The sequence below is a fragment of the Asterias rubens genome, chromosome 22, assembly GCF_902459465.1.
Source record: "Asterias rubens chromosome 22, eAstRub1.3, whole genome shotgun sequence".
NCBI lineage: Eukaryota > Metazoa > Echinodermata > Asteroidea > Forcipulatida > Asteriidae > Asterias > Asterias rubens.
The window spans coordinates 9498308-9517177 of record NC_047083.1 but is presented as its reverse complement, the minus strand read 5'-3'; the positions used below and the strand labels follow the sequence as shown (position 1 = coordinate 9517177).

The 18870-nt window shown below is 38.5% G+C and overlaps 1 protein-coding gene across 1 annotated transcript in view; it reads right to left on the bottom strand.

Moving 5' to 3' along the window:
• Positions 1-18271, bottom strand: part of LOC117305450 — a 30889-nt gene extending 12618 nt beyond the window's left edge. Inside the window, exons 1-17 of the mRNA XM_033790318.1 lie at positions 18161-18271; positions 16709-16991; positions 15387-15461; positions 15004-15273; positions 13546-13833; positions 12529-12638; positions 11647-12061; positions 10898-10977; positions 10296-10503; positions 9844-9963; positions 9375-9456; positions 8489-8600; positions 8003-8061; positions 7540-7669; positions 3680-3783; positions 3105-3204; positions 402-552 (exon numbers count right to left, since the gene is read on the bottom strand). Coding sequence (XP_033646209.1) covers positions 402-552; positions 3105-3204; positions 3680-3783; positions 7540-7669; positions 8003-8061; positions 8489-8600; positions 9375-9456; positions 9844-9963; positions 10296-10503; positions 10898-10977; positions 11647-12061; positions 12529-12638; positions 13546-13833; positions 15004-15273; positions 15387-15461; positions 16709-16991; positions 18161-18244 — 2671 coding nt within the window. The 5' untranslated portion in view covers positions 18245-18271. The remainder of the gene's footprint in view (positions 1-401; positions 553-3104; positions 3205-3679; positions 3784-7539; positions 7670-8002; positions 8062-8488; positions 8601-9374; positions 9457-9843; positions 9964-10295; positions 10504-10897; positions 10978-11646; positions 12062-12528; positions 12639-13545; positions 13834-15003; positions 15274-15386; positions 15462-16708; positions 16992-18160) is intronic.
• Between the last annotated feature and the right edge of the window lie 599 nt (positions 18272-18870).

Genomic DNA, 18870 nt, shown 5'->3' with positions numbered 1-18870 from the left:
AAACAAAGTGAAGTCTTTCGGACCATGTGGCTGTTTGGTGCACACAAACTATGAAAGTAATATTTTCGGAAACTTTGCATCGAGGCAAAAATGTTTACACATTACACAAAAATTGATTTGGAGATGTCAGTAGGTTACCTATACGCATGTTCAGAATGGTAGATTCGAAAACAGAAGAAAGGTTTTTTGAAAGTATAGGGTGTTTTTTTTTGTTTAGGTTTTTTTTTAACCATTGTTTTGTTTGCCGAGCTGTGTTTCCCCTTGTCTTGTTTGTTTTTTCCCCGCTCGTTGATAGTGCAAATTGTTTTCTTTTTAGCAGTATCATGCTTTTTAAGTATTTCCTGAGCTGATTAGTTACCCGTATACATATGTTAATAACTAACTGAGTAATCAGTACATACCCCATCCTACAAAGGAGTACAGTTTGAACTTTGACCCCGAGCTGAACACTCTGACCACGCTCAAGTACAAGTGTCCTGTCTCGACCAGCATCCACGAGAACGTGGCACTGAAGAAGTAGAACAGGGAGATCGATACGACTTTACAAAGCACCTGTATAAATTAGATTGGAAACATTTCAATCCGTCAAAATTACACGGGATGTGTTTATATGAGGCGACGGTTTCGTGGGTCCCGGTGGGACCCCTACGGGGATCACCACCGGAATCCCATAAGAGTTGAGTCCCGGATCAGTGAGAGACAATTAAATAACACTTTACCCAACCGGCGGATACTTTTCTCTCGCCTATAATAGTGTAAGATTCAGCGTAGATATCAACAAGAAATGTACGAGACGTGGGATAACTGCTGGCGGGGATCAAGAAGAGAGAATTAAAACCCAAGAGAAATGAGTTGAGTTTTCTTTTGTCAGATAACACATTTTTCAATGGAGGAATCTCCCCCGATAGGGAGTGGTCGGAATCAGATTCTAAGTAAAGTAGTTCAGAACAGATTGTTTAAAGGGGTTGCATGCAGTCATCCAAGAAATATGAAGAACTTATTGTCTGGCTCTTTCTTGTAAATTATTATCACAATTATAAAAGCAGGGTAATGATGAGTGGTGGATAACCACTCCACGAAGGAAGACTAGTCCTATAGTCATTGATAGCATTGTTTAAAGGGGCAGCAGTCACGCAAGATATAAGAGGAATTCATTGTCTGGCTCTCACTTTTTGGTTCTAATCACAAGTATTTAAGCACCAGCCGTCGATTTCACAAAGAGTTAGGACTCGTCTTATCTCGAGTTAGGACGAGTAACTCGTCCTAACTTAGGATTAATCTTAAGGTCGGCATGCTACAGTGCAGGGTTGGGACTCGTCCTAAGTCCTAAGATTAGTCTTAAGTTAGGAAGAGTTTTGTGAAATTGACGGCAGTATTTATAGTGGTTACTCACTCACCCAACAAACAACCTTGTCTTAGTCTTTCTAAGCAAAGTGCTTTGTAACGGATTGTTTAAAAGGGGTTGCAGTCACGCAAGAAATAAGAGGACTGTTTTTTTTTCCTACATTGGTGACCTGGGGTGGATTTCACAAAGGTAGTCCTAACTTAGGACTATCCTAGGCAATGCTAAGAGATAGGGCCAGTCCTAAGTTAGGATGAGTTACTGGTTCTAACTTAGGACCAGTCGTATCTCTTAGCATTGGACTAGTCCTAAGTTATGACTACCTTTGTGAAATCCACCCCTGCCGTTGTTCTTTCTTGCCAATTGTTCGTTTGTCCAGGAAACTACTTTCACTGTTAGCAGCTTGTGCATTTTTGAATACACCTGTCCTTTCAGGAACATTTTTCCTACCTGGAGAGGTCTTCCACAAGACATCAAAACAATTATCAGCTCAATGCACACGCTACCTCAGGGACCCATTATCTTACAAGCTTTGCTTCTTTATGGGTCCCTCCAAAGTTTCGTGAATGTCCATGCATAATCTTGATTTTGTTTGTGATTTTGATACTGTGGAAAGTAAACTAATTGATTGATTGTCTCGCCCACTCTTTTGATAATCACAATAATAGTAAAGGAGTAAAGGAACAGGACGTTATTGGTAATTACTATAAAAAAAATAATACTTACTTGGCAAAACAAGCAACAGGAAGCTGTTTATATGTGAGAGACAGCTCCCTCTGAAGAAACGTAGTTTATGAGAAAGGGGCAATATGTAGACATAGAAAAGTACACACATTTGTTTTTGCAACAAGGGTGTGCATCTTCGATGACGAATTGAGTAAAACAATTTCACAGATTTGTTATTGTATGCATGTGTTGGGATACACTAAGTGAGAGAACAGGTCTATGACAAAAACAAATTACCCAGTGCCCAGTGCCTCTTAATCGCTATTGGCGAATGTTGGTTACTCACATGCACGAAAGAACAAACGACATTTTGTATTTTTAGTAATTTTTTGGCATAAAGTGGCCTGTATCAAATTATGCATACGTATAGTGATTTTGCCCAGTAAATTGAATTATTTATTCAATTCTACTTTGAGACATATTATACGAACTTATACAGCATTTTATTCAATACACACTTATCAGACGATCTTTTTATTCATGTGAAACCGGCATTCAATTTGGCACGGCAGGTGCAAGTAGAGCTTTATGCGAAAATCTGCCGCAAATTTTGAATGCTGATGTTGGAGTGAATTATAGTTACGGTTATCTAAAATATGGTATTTTCTCAATTTGACAACGGGGATAACTAATAATTGTTTTTTACCCTTATACCGATGTATACTAAGCCATGTACTCGGAACTTTCCCGCGTTCTTTGAAAACAAAATCCACGGGCAAATCACTTGGGTAGGATTCGAACCCACAACCTTTGCATTGCTTCACGCAAAAGAACAGCACAACGCAAAGGAACAATTACTTCTAACAAATTAAATGACTGTTTTAAGAGATTTTCATTCGTACTCCGAGTCCTAATAGGGCTTGACTCTAATCCGGTCGGGGTCAAGGTTGACTTATATCTAGGCCAGAGTCAGGGTTGACCCGAAAGCTGGTCAAGTGTGGGAGTTTTTTTTTTTTTTTTTTTGTTTTTTTTTTTGGGGGGGGGGGGGTGTTTACAACACAAACTAATAGACATAAATGAATAACCATAAACTAACCTCGTATTTGATCATATCAATCCCGATGAGAAATATGAGTTGAGAAAGCGCGATGGATATAAGAAACTGGGTGTGAATAATCCTTTCTTCTTTCAGGATTCTAAGAGAAGGAAAATAAAGATTATACAAATTGTCATAGTTGAATAATTATTAAATCCAATAAGAAGTTTAACACGTATTAAACAATTTCAAAATTTGCATCGTGGATGAAGAGTATTGAGTCTACAATTATGCGTGTTGTCACTGACATTAATTTATTACGAGTCGGGTGGGACTCGAACCCACAACCTTTGTTACAGAGCAGTGTCTAACAGCTAGACCACCGAGAATGCCATGTAGCTAAAAGCAGTATAAACCAAGACTAAAACTTATGTATAACAGAATTGGTCAAGTTTACCAAAATTGTGTATATCGTGTAATACACATGAAATACACCTGTGAAAAAAACGCATAATTTGTTGTGCGATTCGGGAGAAAACAAAGAACAATGTACAAGTTACATTGTAAACACAATATTGTGTTATGGTTGTTTTTAAACCTAAACAAAAAAGTTTAAAACCTCGTGAATTTCAAACCTCAAGTAAACGTAGATTGCAATCGTCAGACATGCGCATACAATTGTTGTTATGCAACCCAGCATGCTAAGTACGTGCAGCGCCCTCTTGTGTCCTTCGTCGACCTTGCAAAAAAGACACACACAAAACAAACATGTAACTTTGTGGGAAAAAAATTGCCGGACAAAAACCTCGGCCAACTTGTAAAAGTCAAAGACATGTTTGCAACAAGCCTTCGGTTTTCCTTGATTTAAAAACATGGCTAATCGATCTACACTTCATGTCAGTTTATTAAGTTTGGGAGAAATAATAAACACTGTTAATTTTGAAACCCCTTTCCTTTGTAAGTGCTTGGCAAATTAATTTCAAATATATTTTTTTTTTTTCTAAAATAAAAATAAATAAAAAGTTACATCTCATTAAAAAAAACCTTTTGTAAGAGCTTGGCAAATTAATCTCAAACGTTCTTCTGAAACTAATAAACGAAAACATTACATCCTCAAGGTTTAAGGTAAGGCCTTTAAAGTAGTAATTTCGTTTTAAAACAATAACAAAGTTACTGCCGAAATACTAATATAAAAACCACTTATACGGCAACTAATAAATATAAATTAAACAACAATACAATTATAATAATTATGTATAACAACGACGTACCTACTGTGAAAAGAGACAAAAACAATCAACAATAATCAGTGAAGATGTTTTATTTTCACTTCTACGGTAAATGTCCTAGCAGCCTAACGATGAATATAATTACAAAAACCACTCAAAGTAACTAATAAATATTTATTAAACAAAACACAATTATCTTCTGTTTTACACTAATGTAGTTACACCAGTTATAGTGAAAAGCGGGAAATAATCACAAAATAATCAGCGTGGATGTTTATTTTTCCTTATTCGGTAAATGTTCTGGCAGCCTAACGATGAATGAACAAAAAATACTACTACAAACACCACTCACAAAAGAAATTAAACAAAAACACAATTATCTCCTGCTTAACAATGATTATAGCTACACCATTTATTGTGAGAGGAGTGAGAAAGAACCACACAATAATCAGTGCAGTTGTTTTATTTTTACTTCTACGGTAAATGTCCTGGCAGCCTAACGATGAATGAAAAAAAAAGTAAAAAGGCGGCAAAACGACTCGAGCGTCTGCCATTGATTTCCCAGTCCACCACGTGCACGCGCCTCACTGGGGAAATCAGCTGAAGTGCTAGCTAGACTCGCTTGTAAAAGATGGATAACGCTCGAGCCAAAAAAGAAACAAAAATGGGGTGGAGAAAGAAGGGTCCCTAACGGGCACTGCTAACATATGCTAGGAGAACAGATCTTGTTTGGTGTTTTTTATGTTTGGTGATTGAGGGAGGGCAGTGATCTACAAAAAGGTTCTTAGATCAAATAAAGTCAGAAATCAGCTTATAGATTCCGTAGACATGTATGTTAATCACCTGTGCCCAATTTCATAAGCTGTCTAGCAGAAAATACTGCTTAAAGCAAAGATTGAGTGGGGCACCAGTCACAATAATGTAAACTTAATGTACTTTTGGATGGTTACCTGTTTACGTTCTTCTGTAACACGGCGACTGAAGACAATGTTGTTATTAATAACATTTATGGGCGTGGGTCGTTTGATCATTTACAAAAGGTCGGGGTAAAAAGAAAATGCAGTGAGAGGAGGAAAGTAATGGAACCAAATAATGTTAAAACTTGTGCCGGTGTCGCATGCAATTATTTCCTCTATGCAATAATGTCCGCCGGACGGTTTTTCATATGCAATTGTGTCCGCCCGGACGCTGCTGCATAATGCAATTGTGTCCCCCCGGACACATTTGCATATGCAGTTGTGTCCGCCCCCGTGCAAAACCGTCCTTGCAGTAAATTAGACGCCCTTGGTCGACGGAACACGTTCGCCCTTTTTTTTTACAAGCTGAGTGCATGTCATGAATGACATCGGAAATGTTCGGCCGTTGGGTCATAAAACACGTAAATATTCATTCTGCATACGTAGGTTCAATGCATCATAGTGTATGCACGCTCGCTTACGCGCACACATACATGTACAGTCATGTTCATGTCCGCTGGACGGTTTGTGCATATGCAAAAGTGTCCGGAGCGGACAGTATTGCATGGCCTACACAATTGCATCCAACACCGGCCAATGGGTGGTTGCATAGCATGTAAGAGTAGGCAAAGCAAAATACACAGGCGTTGATTAAGGAACCGTTTTCAATACACTTGCAATGCGGGAGTCATCCGCTACGGAGCTAAACCTAAAACCATCAAAACGGATATAAGAGCGGAAGAGCCGCTCTCTCGCTGACCTGCATGACCCAGAAATCTGTTGGAATCCCATCACTATAATGACGTACGCTGGAAACTCCTTTGGGAGGATGTGTTCTAGAAAGACTCGGTCACACTTTGGTGACCACAAATTGGGTTTTGATTGGTATTGGAATTGGTTCCTCATACTGTGGAGATAAAATCTGTGTTTGTCCTTGAAACCAAACAGAGAAAGTGATACTGGAGCTAATTTTAATCATCTCTATATGATGTTGATGAATAATGGATATTGTTCCTGATTGATTTTTAGGGATGTTGGAAATCACAACAGCTTAAAGGTCTGGTTATAGATTGGAGTTTGTCAACGGTCTGTTCATCGGCACCTCACCACAAGCCTCGGCTTCTAGATGATGCCTCCATACTTTGCTAAAGACAGTGGACACTTTTGGTAATTGTCGAAGATCAGTCTTCTCACTTGGTATACCTTTGACATATGCATAAAATAACAAACCTGTGAAAATTTGAGCTCATTGGTCATCGAAGTTGCGAGATAAGAATGAAAGAAAAAACACCCTTGACACACGAAGTGTTGTGCTTTCAGATGCCTGATTTCGAGACCTCAAATTCTAAATATGAGGTCTCGAAATCAAATTCGTGGAAAATTACTACTTTCTCGACAAGTACTCCACTTCAGGGGGAGCCGTTTCTCACAATGTTTTATACTACCAACTTCTCCCTATTAATCGTCACCAAGTAAGGTTTTATGCTATTAACTATTTAAGTAATTACAAATAGTGTCCACTGCCTTTAATAAATTGTTGGCATTGCAAAAGAGTTGTGTATATTGGTTACTTCTTTATAAATTATTGTAATGGCTATGTACTGTTTTCATGAAGTATATGGAGATAAATTTGAGTTTGAATTTAGTTGAATTAAATACAGTGTCTTCTTTATTGGTATTTTCACACGAACATTGAAAACAACCACTGAACTAGCAGAAGGTGATAGCGGGTACCAATCACATCTCTGACCGCCGCATTTGCTTACGGACACCAACCTTCAGCAATGTGAGAAACTATTCAAGCAAGCATTGCTTCACAAAATTAAATGTGTTAATGACTTCTATATCAACGACGGCATCTCAGCCAAAATATTTTTGCAAAATGTTTGACTACCATATCTACAAATTATAACAAGTGACCTTTCGGAAAAGAAAACACACACATTTTGTTTTCAGGGTCATTACCAGGGAACGACTCTACCTATACGGTAGTCGACATTACACACAGCTGTAAGAAATACTGACTACGCCACGAAAAACTGCCATTGGCGGAAGGAGGTTGGCATGGTTCAAAAGAGGGCGCTATCACAAAGATGTATACAGAGTTTGCCGTTTGTAGTGGATAGGGGGGCGAGGGGGGGGGGGCACACAGAATATCCTGCTACAATGCACTGAAAACCTTAAAACAATTTGAACAATGCAAAGTACGCCAAGGACCACTGCCGAAGCCGTTTTATAAAAATTTTCTTAATCTTCTTTGCAACACTGACTTTATTCTACGTTGTTTTACACAACAATAAAATTACAAACCTCGAAGTCTGCAACCCGTATTATAACAGAGAAGCTTGTCAGGTGATAACATCGGCACAGGATGGCGCCCTCCTCCTTTACTGTATCACATCCACTGCTGTTCCATGAATATTGCTGGAGACTCGGTGGGCTGCATTTCACAAAACAGTGAGATAATTAAATAGGAGAATTATGAACGCGTGGTGGCGGCAGACTTACAAGGCAAGTGCCCATTGCTTACGTAGATCTAAGGGTGCGTTCGTTTAGCTTCCCTGGGTTGACCCCGGTGTGTGGTGGGTTTTTTTTTTCCAGGACGAATGTGTGCAGATAATTACCCACATTCGTCCTGGAAGAAAAAAAAAAAACGCCACACACCGGGGTCGACGCAGGGAAGCTAAACGAACGCACCCTAAACATGCGCACATTATTTACCGAGAATAATGGCTTTCTTGGGAAGTAACGCTCACTTAAAACACGCACTGACCTGGCCTGAAGTTTTGTTTGGAGCCAAACGCACACGGGAATGTTTCCAGCAATCTCATTCTAGAGAATTAATAGAAGAAGAAAAAACCTCTCCATATTGTTTTAATGAATACGAAAGAGTTAAATGTACATTTGTCTTGCTGAGACGAAAATTACTCAAAAACTACAGCGCCTCAGCAAGTAACAATAGAGAAAAGAAAGTCACGCTTTATGATTGTGAAATATCATGTCAGAACTATGATCATATTGATGATCGTCGTCGTCTTCGTCGTCCTATGAGTCATGGCTGACCCTTTGTGATGGAGTTCCACTTCTGTCTATCCAGTGCAGATCGATATGCATCGTTTATTGATAAGCCAGTGAATTCTTTGATTCCGTCTGTCCAACGAAGTTTTTGACGGCCCGTGAGCTACTACTATTTTTGATCAAATACATTAAATTGTATTGAAATAAAACTCTGTAATTGAGCTCTTCTGTTAGTGATTACCTTCATTTGAAAGCCAACAGTAACTGGCTCAGTAAATGGAGGTGGCTTGGATGGGTTCAGGGCGACTGTCACGAGGGGATATGGAGTCTCGACTTCATCACATTGGAACTCTCTGCACGGACATAATGGCAATAATAATACAATTGTATAGCAAGAAAATAGAAATGAATAGTAAACTTATAATAATAAACTACATCATCTATACGCCTCTCTTAATATTATGCATGACGTCATAACTCTTCCCAAAATGAGGCTATGGGCGCACGTTCCCCATCACTTGCAGTGGCTGCGCCCATCGCCTCGTTTTGAGATAGCATTGTGACGTACATCATGCATAAAAATATTAAGAGAGGCGTATAAAACGCACTTTACTTTATAAAAAAAAAAAAAAACATCCAAAGGCGTCGGTCTGGAAGAATTTAAGGATTGAGTTAAAGTATTGTCAAGATGTTGGAAAGCAAGCATGAACAAGTGTGTGTTCAAAGAGTGTTGGTGCTATGTTGGGAAAGGCCCCGTCCCCGTAACTTGCGCAAGGAACTTGCGGGTACAACCCTGTTTAAATCTCTCTTTTTATTGGAGTGTTGGCTCTGAAAAGAGCCGGTTTGGTCTAGACGTTTCGAACAGTATACTCTGCTCGTCTTCAGGAGAATTACACATGGTTGCACATGCACGTTTACTATTTATAGTTTCTTCATATTATCCACACCATGCAAAGCTTCACAAAATAATTGCAACTATAAATAAGACTTTTGTGGACGCTAGGTGGCAGCAGACGTTCCAAAATTTGTTAAGTATTACCATTAATAAACCGAAACAAACAGTTACAAGTTAGAGTTCCAATGACTGAAGGGTGAAAAAGTGTGAATTTATTAATAGGTTAACAAACCCTTCGTCCGAGCAACCGTCTTGCGGTAAAAGGTCACCAAGCTTCTCCATCTTAACTACCAACAGTGACCGGCAACCAGTTCCTATCACACAAACAAATTACAACGTTTTAAAGTATATAGAATAATTTCAGGCATGAAGCTTCATATAAGGCATCTGAAAACACACTATTTTGTGCAACAAGTGTGTTTTTTCGTCATTATTATTCTTTTGCAACTTCGATGACCAATTGAGTCCAAATTTTCACAGATTTTTTATTTCATGCATTTGTTGGGATACACCAAGTGAGAAGACTGGTATTTGACAATTACCAAAAAAAGGTGTCCAGTCAGTGCCTTTATGTCTATGGTCATCTAGTGCTTCCGAAATGCTCCCATTAAAACTTTTTTTTTTTTTTTTTTTTTTTTTTTTTTTTTTTTTTTTTTTTTTTTCAAATAACATTTATATAGAGATTAATATAATTTGCTTACCATTATCATCTATTGCAGAGTCCGGTACATCAAACGTCAATCGAGATGGTTCTACATGAGCTCTGCTGTAATTATCACACCCCTCCAAGAATGGAATGTCCGACCTCCACATTTCAACATCTATTTCAAGATCAGAAAAAAAAACATTATATGGAATAATAATTTAAAAGAGGAAAGGAACATTAAATGATTTATTTGTTTTACTAACAAAACAGTTGCTGGCAGCGTAAGCACTTTATGCTATCCGCCATATAAATAAACTGACAATCTGGGGTTTATTGGGGTCACAAAGTGCCCTGCTTGTGGACTGGGTCTCTTGGGGCTGGCCCGAGGTGCATGACGTCACTATGAGAGTGGTGTGTGGTCGTTCGTTTAGCTCTTGTCAGGGGCTCACCCGAGTGAGCACCGCGGGGTCGACACAGGGAAGCTAATCGACCGCACCCATTATTTACCTGTACCACCAGCAAAGGGATGACCTATGACCTGGGTGGTAGGAGCCCATTTAGCACCCATCATGAATCCTTGAAGTAGAACTTCAAGCAGGTCAGGGATCAGCTTCAAATCTCGCTCAGTCGTGAAACTTGTTCCGTAAACGCATTCCCATGTATTGGTGATTTCACCAGGGGTTACGATGTTAGGATTTCGACTGCCCTCTCTAAACTGTAATGAGATAAAAAAGATAGTGTTATTAAGGGAAATTAAAGGATTGGCGACGAGGTCTTAAACCGGCAGGGTCGTAGCAGTGCTATATAGGCCCAAGCCGAATTATTATCGGTTTCCTGACGTCTAGCTCTGTACGTGTGCTGCATTTTTGTGAGACAGTTTTCAGATATGCATAATTATGTGCGCGTAATGCATCCTAGTATCCATGAGCAAAAATGGCGCGGCGAGATCGATCACCCCTGGGAACGAGGTTGTGGGCTAACCCGCACAAATGCTATCCGAAAACAACCGGTTATAAACAGCTCCAGCTGGTCATTCTAAACCGTTTAGAATAATATTAATTACACTAAAAACTAAAAACAACAGTTGAGAATAACAATCGACCACGAACCTGGTCGAAAAAGAAATTTAGAGAGAGGTTGACGAAATCCAACGTTTGTTGTGCAAACAACAGCGAAGAGTTGGTGTGGTCTGAAATACATACAAATGAAAAGAAAAATAATTATTAGAAAGAGATGTAATATTTATTTAGTTTTTGTTTCTTGGTTGCGGTTGTAGCATAAAAGGCTTCGATTTTTGGAACCGTTCTTTTGTTTAAATCCTATAATTGTAGATGTAGATGCGAACAATACACATAACGATTGGTATCTCAGGAATCAGGAGTTAAACGGACGGTAATAAAATGGTAAACAGAAATAAAAGGAGGTAAAAGAAAGGATGCTTATAAAGGCAGTGGACACTATTGGTAATTACTCAAAATAATTGTGATCACAAAACCTTTCTTGATTACGTGTAATGGGGAAAGGATGATAGTATAAAACATTGTGAGAAACGGCTCCCTCTGAAGTGACGTAGTTGTTGAGAAATGAAAGAAGTAACTTTCCGCGAATTTGATTTCGAGACCTCAAGTTTTAGAACTTGAAGTCTCGAAATCAAGCATATGAAAGCACACAACTTTGTGTGACAAGGGTGTTTTTTCTTTCATATATATCTCGCAACTTGGACGACCAATTGAGCTGAAATTTTCACAGGTTTGTTATTTCATGCATATGTTGAGATACACCAAGTGAGAAGACTGGTCTTTGACAATTACCAATAGTGTCCAATGTCTTTAAAGTAAAATTGAAATTATACAATTACCGGTAGCAGGAGGCTCATGAAAAATGGATTCGCATGCAGATGGCGTGACTGTTTGAGCTGTGGTTTCTTGTGGTGTTGTGTTTCGAGTAGTCGGTTTCAATGTGGTTTCTTGCGGTGTCGTGTTTCTAGTGGTCGGTTCTATTGTGGTTTCTTGTGGCGTTGTGTTTCTAGAAGTGGATTTCATTGTAGTTTCTTGTGGCGTTGTGTTTTTAGTAGTCGGTTTTATTGTAGTTTTTTGTGGGGTTGTAGGATCTTGTGAAGTTTGAAGTGTTGTCGTTTCAGTTGTTAAAACCTGAGGAGTTGTCTCATCTTGTGTTGTTGTTTGTTGTGTTATTTGTTGTGTTGTTTGTTGTTTGGTTGTTGTTATCAAAGCAGTAGTCGTTGGTACTTGAGTAGTCGTCGGCTCGTAGTTAATCTAAAAATAAACAAAAAAAATTGTTTCAGAAAGTACCAAACATCTCCTTGTCAAGTTCCCCTGCGGAAGTTTCAGGAGGAAAGCCTACTAAGTACAGGGAGTCAAAATATAGAGCAGCAACCAGTTCTACCATTCATGGTTCTGATTTTTCAAAAGATGCATCCGTTAACTTTGACCTACAGCGCCACCTATCGTTCACATTATTAATCTTACCCGTCTATTAAAATTTATGTCTTTGTACGGAGCACTGAAAGGGACAGTTAAAAAACTAAAGGCAAAACAAAATAGTGGAATTATTTCCCCATTTGAGGGAAAGAAATAGTCGAAGGGAGGAAATAGTGTCAACGAAATAGTATTCCAAGGTAAACAACTATTATTTTTAGATTTTTTTTTTTCTTGTTCAATACTTTTTGAAATTGTCTGCATACAATAGGCATACACTTTGATAAAAACCTGTAATTTCACACCTCTGGGCAGAAGAGTTGTTGTGCAGTCGTAGTCATAACTTGTGTCGTTGACCTTGAAGTTGGATTATGTGCTGCACCATCAGAATCAAAAACGACCGTGCCTGTCAATGCTGTTGATAAATAAAAACAGTCGTCGTGTAATAAACCACAAGGGGTGACAATTTGACACAAAATTTCAAAGTTTAGATTCAGATTTAGATTCAGGTACAATGTTGTGTAAGTCAGTTTGCTAGTTTTGTCCTTCGTTTAGCACTTGCAGTACGTTAAAGGCAGTGGATACTATTGGTAATTACTCAAAATAATTATTGGCATAAAACCTTACTTGGTAACGAGTAATGGGGAGAGGTTGGTAGTATAAAACATTGTGAGAAACGGCTCCCTCTGAAGTGAAATAGTTTTCGAGAAATAATTATTTTTCCACGAATTTGATTTTGAGACCTCATTTAGAATTTGAGGTCTCGAAATCAAGCATCTGAAAGCACACAACTTTGCGTGACAATGGTGTTTTTTCTTTTATAGCTATCTCACAACTTCAACGACCAATTGAGCAGGTTTGTTATTTACTGCATATGTTGAGATACACCTACTGTGAAGACTGGTCTTTGACAATTACCAAAGGTGTCCAGTGTCTTTAATAACAAAATCAATGATAATATCAAAGTCTTATAAAGCGTACGGTACTCAAGGCGCTTAGTATAAAAAACATTGTTGTCAGAAAGATAAGTTATTGAAAGTTAGGAATTCTGAGACCTGGCCTTGCTCAAGGCAGTCGCATTATTCGCTCCGAAAAGACGCCGCTGTAAACCAACCCGTATATACAGTGCGCGGTGCGTGTAATCACACCGCACGACCCACCGTATACACACTGTCACATCGTACGACTACTGTGCACAAGTCATCCGCAGTAATGTAGCGCCTTATAAGGGTTTTACAAGATGCTATACGGCGCATTCAGCAGCATCTGCCAGAAACACCGGGCGAACTTTGTTAGATATTTTTAAGATTGTTGTTACTTACGAGTCCTCACTATGAGGGTTTTTGGATCTGAGATAAGTATTTTTCCATTAGACCACAACACGGCATAGGCTTCGATGGTGTATTCCACATCCCCCACAAGATCTTTAAACTTTATTTCTTTGTCGTTTCCCGCATATACCGGAGAAACAGGTTCACCATCTTTGTCTTCAGCGTCAACCAATTCAAAGTAGTAATCATCAGCGTTACCAGATATCTCATCCCATCCCCAAAAGATCTTCATTTCCTTCTCTTTAACCTCAGCCCAAACCCAAGGTATCTGCATAGGTTCTTAAGACACAAAAGAAAACAACACCAAAGGCTTTCATTATTTTGGGTTTTACCTATATACATACACAGATGTGTGTTACCACTGTATAGATGATGTGACCTGTGACATCACATGTTTACAAAAGAGCCACAGAGCCTGGACTTTCTGCAGGCATGATTTGTATACACAGCCTAATGAAAGAAAACATAAAATCTTATATTTTATGGAGATTGCACTGTCTAATTCTTATCAACTTTTGATATGATGAAAGGGGGAACATCTCAAAACTTGTCCTGCTTTTACTTTCATAATTCTTGGGTTTATGTGGAAATTATGACACAAAATGTCAACTTTCCCATATGATCTGTGCAGTATTGTGCCTGCCAGAATGTTCAAAGAATGTACAAGGTCACACGTGTTGTAAACAAAGTTCACATGATCTATACTCAGTACTTTCCCGAGCTCTGTTGTAAGGCTTTCGTAATAGCAAAACAAGATGTTTATCAAATATTGGTTTTCTTCATTCTCGAATGCATCAAATTATGGTGCATCTTTTTGCATTCTCTGCTCTCGGCAAACTTTATTCTCCGTTTTCAACTTAGTTTAACTCAAAGGGGTTCATAGTTTCCTGCTGTATTCGTTACATACAAAATCGTTAAACAAAGTGGTTGGCAACATGTTGGTTACTGAAAATATTCATGTTTTGTTACAAGGATGTTTTTTTCCGTTATTATCTCTCAACTTCGACGGTTGATTGAGCTCAAATTTTCACAGGTTTGTTTTTGTATGCATATGTTGAGAAACACCAAGTAAGAAGACTGGTCTTTGACAATTGCCAATAGTTTCCAGTGCTTTTAAAGCCATTGGACACTTTCGGAACAGAAACAAAAATTAAAGTTCACAGATTTACAAATTACCTACAGGGCTAATGGTGAAAGACTTGAAATGCTTTACTTTTTGAGAAAACAGTAGAACAATATGAACACTCGATATCGAGATTTACGGATTTATTTTAAACACATGTCATGACACGGCGAAACATGCGGAAACAAGGGTGGGTTTTCCCGTTATTTTCTCCCGACTCCGGTGACCGATTGAGCCTAATTTTTCACAGGTTTGTTATTTTATATATAAGTTGTGATACACGAAGTGTGGGCCGTGGACAATACTGTTTACAGAACACCACTTACTGGTTGCAACAGTCAATGTCACAGGGTCGCTGTCCATGGATCCATTGAACGTGAACACATTCACCGTGTACTCAGTCCCTCCAGTAAGACTGTCAAACACAGCTTCTTTGGGTTCATCTGCCGCGATGTATTTTCTTGCGTTTGGACTGTACCCTTCGCCATCAACTGCCGTCACATGGAAGCTGCTAACATTGCTTTGACTCGTCCAATTTATGGTCAGCGAATCCGTAGCTATGTTTACAACTGTAACATCTTCAGCGTCATTTGGGACTGGAGGGAGGTAATTAATAAAACGAGTAGTTCAATATAAATACCTTCTTATACCCCTCAGGCAAGATTCAGTGAAATATTAATGGAATATAATGCATTGAATACAACCTCACCTGCGCTTCGTGGTTTGCTCACAAACTCTTGGCCAATCCCACATTCCTCAGATGTATCTTCCTTGCTGGCTACCTCTATAATAATAACAATAATAATAATAATAATAATTGTTATTTTTATTATAATACCATCAGTATTTCTTATGCTTAGAAAATGCTTTGATTCAGTCACCTGTAACATGCCAGCGAACATACCAGAGCTTGCAAACCAAAGGAATGCGAATCGTATTTTTGTTCAACAACTATGTGATGTGTGTATTTCCAAATGGTACAATAGATTGCACAATGACTGTAGAACTAAATCTGGCCAAAAGAATAAGCTCAGGACATACCGTTTTTTTCAAAACCCAGTTTGACTTTGAGTTATATAACAAGCCTTCTTATCGCCATTCTTTGGCCCGTTTCAGATGCTCTTCACACAAGCTACTTATTGAAATAGGAATGTATATTGGGTTAGAGTCAAGCCAAAGAATTTGCCCGCATTGTCACCTTGATGTTGAAATAGAAATCCATTTTCTGCTTGATTGCCCTTTATACAACGACCTTTAGGGTTGGCTTATATTATTGATCATTCCAGAGGCTTTGAAACTCCTGGAAGGGAAGACAGGTTTAAGTTTTTGATGGACACTCCCGATGAAGCTATTCTTATTTGCGTTGCCAAGTACGTCTTTTGATTTACTGTTTAACAAAAAAATCAAACTGTGTGATTATTTGTTTTTGTTCTAAGTTAAATTCCTTTCCGTATGGCTTATTCATTCACTGTATTTTGTTTTTGTATAATATTGATACCCTCCCCAGGGTTATGGGGTGTGCTCCAGTTAAGAATAAAACATAATACAATACAATACAATAAAATAATAATAATAATAACAAAAATAATAATAACAGCAATAATAATAAAGTTTCCCGTTCAAACCTCCGTAATACTGATGTGTTCAAAGTTCCCTGTACAGGGTGACTGCTTCAAAGAATGGGTTTATTCACATTCCTTTTCTAACTCCAATCCCAGCATCGATGTTTCTAACCAGACTTGTTTAAAGGCAGTGGCCACTATTGGTAATTACTCAAAACAATTATTAGCATAAAATCTTACTTGGTAATTAGTAATGGAGAGCTATTGGTAGTATAAAACATTGTGAGAAACGGCTCCCTCTGAAGTAGCGTAGTTTTCTTTGTCAATTAACAGTAGTGTACAGTATCTTTAACAGTATCAACACTATAAATAATATTACAAATTTGTAACGGCAAGTCATTCCAGAGAGTGGGTCCCGCATGCGAAAATGACCTATCGCCCCATGAATTCCTACTCTTAGGAAACTTACCCATAATAATGGTATGCACGTATGTGTTTGAGCGCAGCTCCTTTCCCTGGAACCAAACCACTGCTTCTGCAAACACCGCGTACTTTACATCAGTCACTACTGAAACTTTGGTAAACTCTACCTCCAAATTACTGGTGTAGATTGGTAAAAATTGTTCATCGCCCTCGTACGTTACGTTCATTTCTATTCTGTACTCATGAACTTTACCAATAGCCGGCGTCCATCGTAGAATGAGATCTTTCCTTTTTAAGCCAATGTTCGACGCACGGTATCTCACTGGGAACTTTAAAACAAAAATTAATAAGTGTGTAGAAAAGTGATCAAAACTTGTTGTTTTAATGTCAACATTAGTCAAAGTTTAAATTAATGCATAACGATGGATGCGTTTTTTTAAAATGGCCGCCATCTAAAGAAGGTTGTGCCTTCATATAAATACTGTGGCAGGAAACGAGTACAGTGTTTTTTGGAACACTAGATGGCAGCAGACAGGTAATTCCATTGTTCACAGTTATGCTCCCACAATCAGAACCATGGAACATTACCTTGTCTTTTATCTTGTATAAATTTGTAAGTTTTTGCAAGTTGTTTTAAAGCCATTTGACACTTTCGGAACAGCAAAAAAAAGTTCACAGATTTACAAATAACTTACAGGGTATACAGAAGGTAATGGTGAAAGACTTCTCTTGAAATATTATTCCATGAAATGTTTTACTTTTTGACAAAAAATTAAAACAATTATCAATTCTCGATATCGAGAATTACGGTTTTATTTTAAACACATGTAATGACACGGCGAAACGTGCGGAAACAAGGGTGGGTTTTTCCCATTATTTTCTCCCGACTCCGATGACCGATTGAGCCTAAATTTTCACAGGTTTGTTGTTTTATATATAAGTTGTGATACACGAAGTGTGGGCCTTTGGACAATACTGTTTACCGTAAGTGTCCAATGGCTTTAATGTATTACTGTAGGCGCCTTGGGCTTTATAACTTTTGCTATAGGTTTTCTCGGTCAAATTCGGCAAATAAGCAGCCAGTTTCATTTTCATGCGTTCGAATTAAAGCTGTTTTGCCTCTCCGGTTGTTACTGCATTTCCATTTCAAAATCAGAATTCGGCCATTCAATTTCGTTTTGAGTCGAGTCAAATTCCTTTAGCACTAGGTTCATTCTTTTTCGAGACACGCACGCCCCAAGAAGCGTCTGCGAATTTGTATGCTGCTTTGATGAATTCTTAATTTGAAAGACTATTTTGTTAAATCGAATGACGTAACATTACATTTGACTAATTACAAAACGAAATCGAATTACCCTTTTCAGTGGCATTCGATTCCGGGCGAAATAGAATAGCTTGGTGGTTAAATTGGCTGCTCATTTGCCGAAATTGGCCGAAAAAAACCTATATTATGTTTATTGGTAAGTTCTATTGGCGTTCTAAAGTCTCCCATTCTTACTTGTGCATAAATCATAGATGCGAGGTTCACTTTCCTTTGGTCCGTTAACTGAAACAATAGTTGCTCTGTACTGCGTCCCTCCATCGAGCCTATCAAATGCCGCCTCTGTCGGGGTTTCGGTCTCAATGTAGAGACTCTCTGATTGGCTTCCACTTTTAGCTTTTTCAAGAGTCACACGATAGCTGCTAACATTATCGGGACGTTCCCAGGTGATTGTGACTGACGTTGGTGTTGTAGTGGGGAGATCGATGCTTTCAACTTGTTTGGGTTCTGGGAACGAGACAGATCGAGTAGTTATCGTCTGCACTGGAATGGCGGACGTGATAGGAGTGTACTGTTTGGTTTGGGTGGAAAACTCACAAATTTACCCAAACCTTATAGTGTTGTAGCATTGTGTACGCCAGATCTCAAAAAGGCTTATATAGGGTCTGGGTACTTTATGCAGGACACAATATTCACAGATTTACATTAAAAATTACACAATTTTGAGATAATTAAGGTTGAAAGCTTCCCTTATAAATACTACCTACTGACCAGGGTCCAATTTCATAGAGCTGCTAAGCACAACACTTTGCTTAGCTTGAAGTGTTTGCCTTGATAAAAACAAGATTACCAGCAAAACTCCCACGTGATTTTCAGGATAAGCAAACAACAGCTGAATACCAGTAACAAGCAAAATGCAAACATGGAGATGTGGTTGTAATCATATT